General features: G+C 40.5%; 1 protein-coding gene across 1 annotated transcript in view; it reads right to left on the reverse strand.

Annotated features, from left to right (window-relative positions):
- The window catches only part of NAALADL1 (N-acetylated alpha-linked acidic dipeptidase like 1), a 33,251-nt gene extending 21,130 nt beyond the window's left edge, over positions 1–12,121 (reverse strand). Inside the window, exons 1-5 of the mRNA XM_072114339.1 lie at positions 11,853–12,121; positions 6,647–6,819; positions 5,572–5,693; positions 983–1,102; positions 290–479 (exon numbers count right to left, since the gene is read on the reverse strand). Coding sequence (XP_071970440.1) covers positions 290–479; positions 983–1,102; positions 5,572–5,693; positions 6,647–6,819; positions 11,853–12,043 — 796 coding nt within the window. The 5' untranslated portion in view covers positions 12,044–12,121. The remainder of the gene's footprint in view (positions 1–289; positions 480–982; positions 1,103–5,571; positions 5,694–6,646; positions 6,820–11,852) is intronic.
- Between the last annotated feature and the right edge of the window lie 1,246 nt (positions 12,122–13,367).

Here is a 13,367-nt window from a genome sequence, read left to right on the forward strand (position 1 = left end):
AATTATATAAATAGGAAGAATTGTCTAAGGATGGCCGTACATGATTACAGATGATTGAGTCCTCATTCACCTCATATCTATAATTCCCATTTCCCCCCATAGACATTTAACAGGGAGGAATTAAATTGCGGACACATTTTTTTGGTGGCTTATGTGGGAAAAGAATCAAAATATCATAGTACAAATGATACATCAGTCCATCCAACCAAAATTGCTAGGATCTGATAACAATTATCTACTATATATAAGATAGTACATATAACACAGGTTTACCATTACATCTTCTTACCTTTAGCAGGATAATATGGAGTGAGCAGATCTCCAAAGTCCTCCACATAGGCTCCACGCTCTACCCCAGATGGGGGCATGTACCAAGAATGAGGATATGTCTGAGACTCCGCGGCATTACCATCATTAATGTCTTTGGGGTCTGTATACACAATAAGGCCGATCACTCCAAATTTGGCAGCATTTATGGCCTGTAAGTAATAAACTAATTAGAAGGTGTGTCTTCAAACGTATATCACATTTAGGAAGAACTGTCAGATGAATTCTGCTATTTTACCTAGAGAGATGCTGAGCAGTGAGAATTAGAGGGTGATATGATTAGGAGCAGAAACTGCTGAGGGCATTGGGTGCCATGTCCCCCGACACCTCCTGGAGTGGCATGAACAGGCAACCGCTTTAATGCAGTATCCAGGTAAGTACATTTTATCCAGGTATCCAGGTAAGCACATGTTATTTTTCTATGAACTCTCTATATATTTTGCATGCTGTCTGCAGAACATCCCTTATTTACACAAGGGGTACTACTGGCTAAAGAATTTGGGCCACGTAACTTACATGCAATTTGAAATTGTCAAATGCCATGGAGATGAGAAATTACTAAAAATGTTTCCACCAAACCTTTATATTAAGCAGATAAAAAACCTAGTATGAAGAACCCACTGCTCTCGAGTAAATGACCTATTGGGTGACTTACCTTAGCTGATCTGCCAGCTCCTCCATAACGCACAATAGCAATGGTTCCCCTTAGATCGATGGTTTTGTTAAGGGTATCAAAGTCACTCATTTTACCTTGATATGCATACACCAGCTTTCCCTATAAGGCAAAAAAAGAATCAGACTTGTTGGGCAGGTTAAGTCCCCTTTAAGGGAGACACATCATTCAATCTTAAGCTACAAGAACACTTGCTATTCGATACAAAAAGGAGACCCATGGTCCATTGATTTTGGCCCGTGTGCCATTAGTGTGGGAGGTCCACTCATGCACCAGTAATAGAAGAAAAGACTGGCCGAGCTGTAAACAAGGACAGACATACTGTAGGGCCTGCTCCAATGACAGAAGAAAAGACTGCCCGAGCTGTAAACATGGGCAGAAACAGGACCTGCACCAATAACAGAAGAAAAGACTGCCCGAGCTGTAAACATGGGCAGAAACAGGACCTGCACCAATAACAGAAGAAAAGACTGTCCGAGCTGTAAACATGGGCAGAAACAGGACCTGCACCAATAACAGAAGAAAAGACTGGCCGAGCTGTAAACATGGGCAGAAACAGGACCTGCACCAATAACAGAAGAAAAGACTGGCCGAGCTGTAAACAAGGACAGACCTAGGACCTGCTCCAATGACAGAAGAAAAGACTGGCCGAGCTGTAAACAAGGACAGACCTAGGACCTGCTCCAATGACAGAAGAAAAGACTGGCCGAGCTGTAAACAAGGACAGACATGCATGATCCCATAGAAATACATGTGGATGTGTGCAATACGTTGAAAGAACGGCTTTGACTCTACATAAGCAACTACATAAAGTGGTTGTTCGGTGGTAGTGAGTAAGGTCCTATCTAGTGATAGGACCCCCACGGTTTAAGAGAACGGGGACCCTGTATCCCTGTTGCTACCAAAATGTCCGGAGCGGCCAGTTGTGCCTTCGCCAGCTGCTCTGTAAATCTCGATAGAGCTGACAAACATAGACGAGGACCTAACTTGCTATCACTGGTCAACCCCTTTAAATGTATTAATTCCCAAGAAATTACTTTGTAATCTGTTGTATTTTGATTTTTACATTTGCCCTTTTTGTTCCTGAAGCTGTTACTATTAGCATTTGCAGTTTAATATCTCAATTTTGGTGGCAAACTGCTCCGCATTCCATGCTGGATCTTTATACCCGGATCAGAGACTGGTGCTCCATGGAATATCTCACCGCTCTCACTATGGAAAAATTCTTGGACATTTAGACTATCTATCGAATATGCTTATGTAGAAATGCAGATAGCACTCCAGGTTCCAGGTTGAAAAAATTGGTGGATTTTATTGAAAGTGAGGAAACGTTGCCACACTTCCAATAAAATCCTCCCTTTTTTTTTATAACGCCGAAGCCACTTTGCACCTCCATGACACGGCCCATTTTTTAAAAATCTGCCCTGTGTCACTATAAGTGGTTATAACTTTGGAACGTTTTAACATATCCAAGTGATTTTGAAATTGTTTTCTCGTGACACTTTGTACTTCATGTTAGTTGAAAAATTTTGGTGGTATGTTTTGCATTTATTTATGAGATAATCAGATATTTGGTGAAAATTTGGAAAAATTCTCAATTTTCAAACTTCAAAATGTTCTACTTTTTCCACACATAGTCATAACCACAAAAAAATGTACCTAATAACTAATATTCACCATATGTCTACTTTATGCCTCCATGGTTTTTTATGCATACTCTTATTTTTGTAGGATGTTATGGGGCTTTGAACGTCAGGTGCAATTTTTTCAAATTTTTACAAAAAAACTGCAAAATCCTGCTATTGAGGGACCTGCTCAGGTTTGAAGTCACTTTGAGAGACCTAAATAAAAATAAAACCCCATAAATTACCCCATTATAGAAACTACACTCCTCAACGTACATAAAACAACTTTTATGAAGTTTTTTAACCCTTTAATTGTTTTACAGGGGTTAAAAAAAAATCGGATGCAATTTTGAAAGTAACATTTTTTTTGTCTAAATGAATGTGTTTTTCATAAAATGTACAAATTCTCAGTGGATAAAATACCAAAACGTTCCACAAAATTTGATACCCAATCTCTTCTGTGTATAACAATACCCCATATGTGGTGGTAACCTGCTGTATGGGCATACGCCAGGGCATGGAGGGGAAGCTGCGCCATTTAGAGCAGATTATGGATTGTCACTTTTTATTGGCTATACAATCTTTATTTTTTTGGCAATTTGAACATATAAGGGCTTATTTTTTGCAACATGAGATGCACTTTACAAATATTTCATTTTAGTGGGTCATTAGCTTATTGATGAGATTTTATGAACTCTTGAATATATGGGTGAAAAGAAAATTGTCAATTTTGGTTTCCTTTCTTTTTGTATTTTTTGGGGGTCGTACACCCTACACTAAAAATATTATATTATCTTTATTCTATAGATCACTATGATTACGGTGATACCTCATTTATATAGTTTTTCATATATTTTTACAATTTTACTGGAAAAAAACTAATACAGAGGAAATCTAATTTGTTTTTGCATCGCCATCTTTTCGGAGACGTAACTTTAATATTTTTTGTTTGACAGAGCTAGTTTAGGGCTTATTTTTTACGTGTTGAGTTGTCCTTTTCAGTGGTACCATATTGGCACACGTAAATTTTTTTGACCACATTTTGTATCATTTTTGTGAAGGGATTTTCTGAAAAATTTACATTTTTGGCGAGTTTTTCGGGTTTTGTTTTTACGGCGTTCCCCGAGTGGGTCCAATGATGTTTCTGAGTTACTGTACAGATTGTTACGGACGCAGCAATACCAAATATGTGGGGGTTTTTGGCGATTTTGTGGGTTTTTTGAATTTTATTTGATGTGTACAGGGAATGTATGTGTTTAGGGGACTTTAACTTTATTTAATTAATTCTTTTAATTAAAATGTGTTTTTATTTAGTGTTTTTTCAACTTTTTCTATTTACTTTTACAGGTTGGCTTGCTCAAGCTCTTCTTCCCCTAACACAGTGGAATACACTTGCAGACCCTACGGCTATGATCGGAGCAGTGGCTAGTTGGCTTTTTACTTGTGATATATGTTCAGTCTTTCCTATCCTGGCAAGCGCAGATTTCGGCTTCTTTTTGAGACTTTTGTTGCTAATGTCTCAAATCCACATGGACAGAAGCCACGTGAGGGGGTTATATGCAGGCGTGGACACAAGCCATGTGAGGGGGTTATATACAGGAGTGGACACAAGCCATGTGAGGGGGTTATATACAGCAGTGGACACAAGCCACGTGAGGGGGTTATATACACGATTGGACACAAGCCACGTGAGGGGGTTATATGCAGCAGTAGACACAAGCCATGTGAGGGGGTTATATACAGGAGTGGACACAAGCCACGTGAGGGGTTTATATGCAGGAGTGGACACAAGCCACGTGAGGGGGTTATATACAGTAGAGGACACAAGCCACGTGAGGGGGTTATATACAGGAGAGGACACAAGCCATGTGAGGGGGTTAAATAAAGGAAGGGACACAAGCCACGTAAGGGGGTTATATACATGAGTGGACACAAGCCACGTGAGGGGGTTATATACACGAGTGGACACAAGCCACGTGAGGGGGTTATATACAGGAGTGGACACAAGCCATGTGAGGGGGTTATATGCAGGAGTGGACACAAGCCATGTGAGGGGGTTATATGCAGGAGTGGACACAAGCCATGTGAGGGGGTTATATGCAGGAGTGGACACAAGCCACAAGAGGGGGTTATATACAGGAGAGGACACAAGCCACGTGAAGAGGTTAAATAAAGGAAGGGACACAAGCCACGTAAGGGGGATATATACAGGAGTGGACACTATTGTTAATTTGGGATTTAACATGTTCCATTTTTACTGCATTTTGAAACCTATTACAACAGCTGAGGAGAGGTGATTTTTCTAATTACATTACTGTTAATATTTGAATGTACAAAACGCATAGTAAACGCAATGTTAACACATACATTAATGTGGTGTTTATATTGCGTTTTGTAAACAGTACATGAAAAAAAGGCAAATCACCTATCCTCAGCTGTTGTAATTAGCAATTAAACAGCTACGTGTGACCTCACCCTTAGAAGTAACCAATAAAAAAAAAAAAATTAAAAAATTTTGACAAAAGAGGTTACTGTGCAAAATGTTAAACAGTTAAAGCATGTGAAATAATTCCAATTTACATGTTAAAATCGGGTCCATGAAAAAAAAACTTCCTTTGCACCTGCCCTGGACCAGGTGCAGAATTGCGCCAAAAGAGGCGCAAAATGACGCAAAAACTGCAAAAGTTGCACGGAACATCTGGAAAACAATGATACATGAGGCACACTGTAAAAAGGTGCAGACAAGGCGTAATTGAAAAAGAACAGAGTTAAAAGTCGCAAAAAAATTCACTAAAATTTGACTATTTGCCTAGCTGAAACTATGATACATGTACCCCAAAGAGTTGCATAACAACAATGTTAGTGGTCAAATTATATTGTTTTCCAGTTCATTTCATTATAGGCCCTGAAAGTCATGTAAGAGTATTACAAATCTCTTCTACTTACCTTAGGATTTCCACTAGGAGCATAGGCAGCATATGGCTTTACTACCTCAGGATCCTTCTGATCATCTGTAAGGTTTTTTTCAGTGTGGTCTGTTTCTAATTGCTTTATGCCACTTTGCGAAACTATTGAGTTAATAAAAAAAATTAATATTTGATTAGTGAATAGTTAATGTATCCTAAAGAAGCAAAAGGCTGATCTCTATCATAAATCTCTACAGATGTTTTAGGAAATAGTGGACAATCTCTACATAATATCATTTTGAGCAATATTTCTGACTGAACTCATAAGAGAGACGGTGAAAGTCCTAAATACTCCGCTTACAAACAGTGATTGACAGTGAGAGTCCTGATTACCCCACCCACACACAGTGATTGACAGTGAGAGTCCTCATTATCCCACCCACACACAGTGATTGACAGAGAGAGTCCCCATTATCCCGCACACACACAGTGATTGACAGTGAGAGTCCTGTTTACTCCGCCCACACACAGTGATTGACAGTGAGAGTTCTGATAACTCCTCCTACACACAGTGATTGACAGTGAGAGTCCTGATTACCCCATCCACACACAGTGATTGACAGTGATAGTCCTGTTTAATCCGCCCACACACAGTGATTGACAGTGAGAGTCCTCATTACCTCGCACACACACAGTGATGGGCAGTGAGAGTCCTCATTACCTCGCACACACACAGTGATGGGCAGTGAGAGTCCTGATTACTCTGTCCACACAAAGTGATTGACAGTTACAGTCTTGACTACCACGCCCATAAACAGTGATTGACAGTGAGAGTCCTGATTACTCTGCCCACACACAGTGATTGACAGGTAGAGTCTTGATTACCCTGCCCACACACAGTGATTGACAGGGAGGGTCCCATTTACTCCGCCCACACACGGTGATTGACAACTCTCCCTGTGTCAGTGTGTAAGCTAAGAATATAAATCTATGTATTAAAGATCTCTGTGTCTTTATTTCTATCATGTCCAACTACTATCTATCAACTACTGAGGACTCTCAACTTTTATCTATTTAACCACTGGCTAACAAGGTACAAGAATCTTTTATCTTACCAACTTGAACATTGTTGGGCTTGTCAGCATTGGGGAATGAAAGGTAGACATGGTATCTCTCCTCCTTTGCTTCATCAAGTCCAGATTTTTTGTCTCTCCATCGATCAAGGATCAACTTTACTGTTTCTTCATCTCCCTTACTTGTGGCCAAATGGGGAGACTTACTGAGCTCCCTGTACAGAAGGGAAGGATAGCGGATGTTAGTCTGATCACAGAAATGACAAGGATTGGTCAAGGTGAATTATAACAGTGGGCAGATTAAGGCTACATCCACACGAATGTGTGCCAGCCGTATCGTAGCATGGCGGGCACACGTCGGCACCTGGGAGAGCAGGAGGAGGTGAGCACCGCGAGCACAGCGATGTACGGTGAACGGCGCCGTATTACGGGGAATGATAGGACATGAGACTACTATGGAAATAGTGGGCTCCCCACATTTACTGCCTTCATACGGTACCAGAACAAAGCTTCTTGGGAAAGAAGGGGGAATCTTTTTTGTTTTTTCGTGGTGTGTGATTTATTTAGAGCTTTTTATAGATTCTTTTAAACCAGTGATGTCCATATAATCATAATATGGAGGGGGCTGCACTTGTGTAGGCGCCTCCTAATAAAACTAAGGGGGAGTTACTGATCACAGTAACTAACAAACAAAAACCCAATTCTGTCACATCAACCCCTTGCTGCCATCCACCATAACAGTAGGTTGGCGGGAGTATGGAGGGGGCTCACAGACTGAACCCTCCCCATACAGCACCGGTGTTTGCTGCATATTGCAGCTCTTCCCACTGTCTACTAAGAAACCCCTGTCCAAGTTCAAGAAAATTTGAACATAGGTGTAGAACCAAAGGGGCAGATTTCTCAATCCATTTACAACATCATTCTGTCATAAATCAGACCTGTAGGAGCACATGTCACAACAGTCACATCAACCTCAGCAATGAATAGCTCCTTATTAACCTCCTTATGTACCATCTCTGCAAAACACTTGGGGGAAGATTAACTACTGTGCATGTATGTGAAATGCATCTGAATTGTAGCTTAACCCCTTAGTGACCAAGCTCATTTGCCCTTGATGACCAAGGCCTATTTTTAAAAAACCAGCATGTGTCACTTTATCCGGTTATAACTTTAGAAGGCTTAAACTTTCTCAAGTGTTTTTGAGTTTTTCCGTGACATTTTGTGCTTCAGGTTAGTGTGAAATTTTGGTTGATATATTTAGCATTTTTTAATGAAAAAAAAGTGAATTTGGTAAACATTTTGAAAAAAATTGCTTCAAAGTGTTCTGTTTTCATACTAGCCAAATTAGTTACTAACTAACATTCACCATATCTCAGCTTTGTATTGGCGTCATTTTAGAAATGTCCTTTATGTTTTATTTCGACGCTAGAAAGATCACAAATCAAACAGCATTCTATCAAATTTTCAAGAAAATTTAAGAATCCATTATTTTAGGGACCATCTAATTTCTATAGCGGTTTTGGAAGTTCTGTTAATAGAAACCCCCCACATATCACCCCGTTTTATTCACTCCTCAAACTATTTTAAACAGCAGGTAGTAAGCTTGTTAACCCTTTATGTATATAACAGAAATTCAAACACAATGAAGGTTTGAGTTGGAATTCACACATTTTTATTATTAATACATTCATTTAGCTGCAAAATTTACCCACATAAACTGAATAAAAGTAGAAATCGGATCAACAAATATAATATTGTGCATTTTTTACCGAGTAAGAGAAGTGTGGATGTAACCCACTGTCAGGGAACCTGGCTATGCGCGGAAGAGAAGGAGCCATTAAACTTTTGTAGGGCAGAATAGTTTTCAGGTGCCATAACATGTTTTGTAGAGCCCCTAGGGCCACGTTCACACGTGGCATTTCAGTTGCGTTTTGCAATGGAATCCAAAGGCTCCATCTGCGATCATATCTTGCGGTAAGATTGCATTTACTTTGCATTTAGTTAACATATTGGGGGTCATTTACTAAGCGTTTTCCCGACGTGTTACCCGAATATTTCCGATTTGCGCCGATTTTCCCTGTATTGCCCCGGGATTTTGGCGCACGCGATCGGATTGTGGCGCATCGGCGCCGGCATGCGCGCGACGGAAATCGGGGGTGCGTGGCCGAATGAAAACCCGATGTATTCGGAAAAACCGCCGCATTTAAAAACCGAAAATGTGTCGCGAAGCTTGCGCTTACCATCACTCAGCCGGCCTCGGTGAATTCTAGCGCGTTCAGATGCTTTTCAGCGCAGCAGCGCCACCTGGTGGACGGCGGAGGAACTACCTCCATAAATCCCGTCCGGACCCGAATCCAGCGCAGAGAACGCGCCGCTGGATCGCGAATTGGCCGGGTAAGTAAATCTGCCCGAATGTTACCAAAATATGTGATCACGAGTGGAGCATTTGGACTGTGGTTCGAAATGCAACCAAAAGACTGTGTGTGAACGTGGCCTCAGGTACCACAAATCCTTATCCCAGAAAATTTGTAAACTTTTTTATCATGTGGAATTGGGGCATTTTAACCTCTTGTCCCTAATGGGCTTTTTCCATTTTACTTTCTGTTTATCGTTCCCCACTTTCAAAAATGAATAACTTTTGAATAACATGTATGGAGCTGTATGAGGGCTTGTTTTCTGCATAACATATTGTACTACCTAGTGACGGTATTTTATATTCCATCACCTATACTGGGAAGTGGAAATACAATTCAAAATCTGGTAATATTGACAAGAACCTGCATTTGCGCCATTTTCTTGTGAGCTCTGTTTTTACGTCTTTCACTGTACATTCTAAATGGCATCTCTTATACATTCTTTGGTTCGGTACGATCACAGGGATACCAAATTTATATAGGTTTTATTAGGTGTAAATAGATTTGATAAAAAATGAAAACCTTTTGTACCAAAAAACAATTATTACTTTTCCCATATTCTGACTCCAATTACTTTTTCATACTTAGGAGTACGGAAATGGTTAAGGTGTCATTTTTTCCGGCATGAGCTGACATTTTCATTGCTTCAATTTTGGGGACTTTGCAACCTTTAGACCTGTTTTTATTAAATTTTTTATGTGTTTGCGAAACGGCAAATAAGTGTCAATTCGGACATTTAAGAGCATTTTTGCGTTATGGGGTTCACCGTCGGGAATAACCGTTTTTATATTTTTATAGATTGGAAATTTTGGGACGCGGTGATACCTAAAATGTTGTGTTTATTGACTTTTTTTTTATTATTTATTGTTTTATATGTGTTAGGGACTTTTGGGACATTTTAATGAAATTTATTTTTAATTTTTATTTTTTGTGGGTTTTTTTAACTTTTTTTTATTTTTACTATCATATGAACTAGTGATCATGTGACCATTAGTTCATACTAATGCACTGCAATAACCAAGTATTGCAGTGCATTTGAAGTGTCAGCCTTTGCATCTGCATAATGAACAGGCAGATGCCGATGACAGACCCAGGGATCTTTACTAGGTCCCCGACTGTCCGACGGAGGAGAGAGGGAGAAGCGGGAGGGATGCAGTAAGGTATGTAGTTCTAACGGGTTAAACAGGCCGTATCGGAACTCATTCCGTTCCGGACAGTTAGAGCAGGGTTCCCAGCTGGGCACTGCTTTTCCCTGCATGGGGGGCCCGTGCAGACAGTTGGTTAGGCTGATGGAGAAACCTGTTGGCCCGAAAGCCCCTTAGTGACCGAGGGAGAAATCCATATGGGCGGTCACTTAGGGGTTAATTTGCATTGGTTAAAACATACATGGAATGTACCTTTATTATGTGGTTAGTTTAAATGTATTTTCCAGGGGTTGAAAACATAGCTGCTTTCTTCCAAAAACAGCACCACACCTGATCATGGTTTGTTCTGGTATAGTAGCTCAACTGTTTTCGGAAGAAAGCTGCTGTGTATTCAAAAATTGCACAACTCCTTAAAGGGGTATTCCCAACTGGGCATTAACATTTCATTTAATTCATCTGCTATAAATATATATATACATTTCTTTAATTTGATGTTAGTAGAAACATGTTCCTTTGTGAAGATAATTTCCCATAAATGTCGCAAAAAAACTCGCACTCTTTTAGCAGTATCACAACCCGAAGGAGATGTCAGGACGGCGCCGTGTTTAAGACTCACGCGGACATCTCCTTCGGGTTGTGACACATCCTCCACATTGTTCCGGAATCCTGGTCCATCGGTGAACGTGGTCGTCTAGGAGTGGCAGCTGGATTTCTCCACATTTCTACACGCTGTTACCATTTGAGATCAGGTGAGAGTCCTGACTTACAACAATGCTTCTATAATCGCACCTGACAATATCACACGATAGCTGCGCTAGTTTTCCTTCTCCTCTTGCTCCCTTGCCTTGTTGCTTGTTTGGGGCACTGGGGCTCCGCTCCCCACCTCCCCATCCCAGGTTATATTGTCTACTCTTTTAGCAGTGTCTATGCATGCACTATTGAGTCCTACCCAATCATCTAAACGCAGTGTTCATTATCATAGGATGGCTGCCGAGCATTCAGTAACTCTTGCTAATTTTTTTATGAAAAAAATATTTCTTTCTTTGTGCAATCACTCCCGCAGCGGGGGTCGTATCCAAGGGCAGATATCTTGTTTCTAAGAAACAAGGTAATAATCTTCACACTGGTACATTTCTTTTAATAACATCAAATTGAATAAATTTGTAAAAATATGACAATGATGAATTACATGAAATTGGGAATGCCCAGATGGGAATATATGTGGAAGATGAATTAAATAAAATATCGATGCTCAGATGAGAATACCCCTTTTAAAGATCTGCTAAAGATGCAGTTTTATCATTTACAATTATCCATTGAGATATGTTTTAGCCTGTCTAGTCGAATTTTGTACTGGCAAAATTTTAATATAACCAGATATACAGTGTGTATTATCTAGGGTAATAAATTGTTGTCTTCCATCCAATGAACATTAAATTATTTTACAATTTTTTAAAGATTTAAATTGAATGTATTAGAAAAATGATGTCCCTTATCTGTCAAATATTTTAGTCACATGGATATATTTACATACGATAGAAAGTTTTTTGCCTGACACTTGCCTGAAACAAGTCTTTTTCAACCTTAAAATGATCAGTTTCAAGAGTGACCCAGTCTGCACATGCTTCTCAATAACTGGTGATCACTGATAACAGATATGGTAGAGACATATATATTACAAAACCTTACCTCAGATTTTCCCTTATTCTTTTGTTGTCAACTTCTTTCATGAATTCCTTAATGAATTTTTCATCGACATCTTGAGAAAGGTCGCTGACCCACGATGGAGACTTTGAGATGCCAAAGTGTCCAATGAGCAATCCAATGGCTAATATCAAAGCTCCCCCCAAAACACCACCAAGTATCTTCCACAGATTCATCGTTCTTTGCTGATCAACAATCAAAAGAGGAAGAACTCCCTTTCTCCGAACCTTTTATACAGCTATTATCTTATCATGACCTCGGGTTAGATTTGTCTTGAGATAACATAACATGCCTTCACACCATATAAGATAGGTCAAGTAACATATTATCAGTTTACAACTCTGCCGCATTTGTTTTCGAGTCATGGGGACCAAAATTTGGCCTTTGCCCCTTGGTAAACCAATCAGAATATAGTTATCACTGTATTTATTATAGGGCGGAGTTAAGTTTTATTACACACTACCATTCACAATTAGGTAAAATACTGAAGGGCTCAGGACACTGCAGAACATGCTAAAATGTATGTGATCCTGTATCATAAGACTGTGCTTTATAACAGCTTATTGAGTTCACTTTACATTCAACCACAAGACTTTGATCCGAAAGATTATTAGTTAACCAGACGGTGAATGAATCTATTAGGATATCTATGAAGCCGTCCTAGAGATCAAGTTATGAGCAGCAAATCTCAAGAAACATACCTGCAGATGTGTAAAAAAGTAACCTTTTTTAATGAATGCCATATATACTCGAGTATATGCCGAGGTACCTAATTTTAACACAAAAAAACTGGGAAAACATCTTGACTGGAGTATAAGCCGAGGGTGGAAAATGCACTGGTCACAGCCTCCAGCCAGTCTATAGCCTGTAGTCCCCGCCCACCACTATATAGCCTGCAGCCCCTGTCGCCCAGTATATAGCCTGCCAGCCCGTCCCCCCAGTATACAGCCTGCCAGCCCCTGTCCCCCAGTTTCTAGCCAGCAGCCCCTGCCCCCAGTATACAGCCTGCCAGCCCCAGTCCCCCCAGTATATAGCCTGCCAGCCCCTATAGTATATAACCTGCTAGCCCCTCCCCCAGTATATAGCCTGCCAGTCCCCATAGTATATAGCCGGCCAGCCACACACAGTATGTAGCCAGCCCATCCCCCCAGTATATAGCCGACCAGCCTCTTCTCCAAATATGCCAAGACTTTAATTGAAAAAAATGAACACTGTACTCACTTTACCAACACCCCTGCAAGTCCTCTTCTTGCTTCAAATGCTCAGAGCCTCTTTGGATCCTCTGCTGGTCCTTCAGCTCCTCTTCGGGTCGTTCGTCTCTTTTCAGGCCTTTGTGCTGGGACACTTGCTGACGTAATTGTTTTTAAGTCACTGGCGTTGCAAGGGGAACCGAAGAGGAGCCGAATGACCCGAAGAGGAGCCGAAGAGAACCCGAAGGCACCGGAGCTTTGGAAGCGAGAAGAGGACCTGTGGGGTCGTCGGAAAGGCAAGTACAGTGTT

Source organism: Engystomops pustulosus, chromosome 7 (genome assembly GCF_040894005.1).
Source record: "Engystomops pustulosus chromosome 7, aEngPut4.maternal, whole genome shotgun sequence".
In the NCBI taxonomy this organism is placed as follows: domain Eukaryota; kingdom Metazoa; phylum Chordata; class Amphibia; order Anura; family Leptodactylidae; genus Engystomops; species Engystomops pustulosus.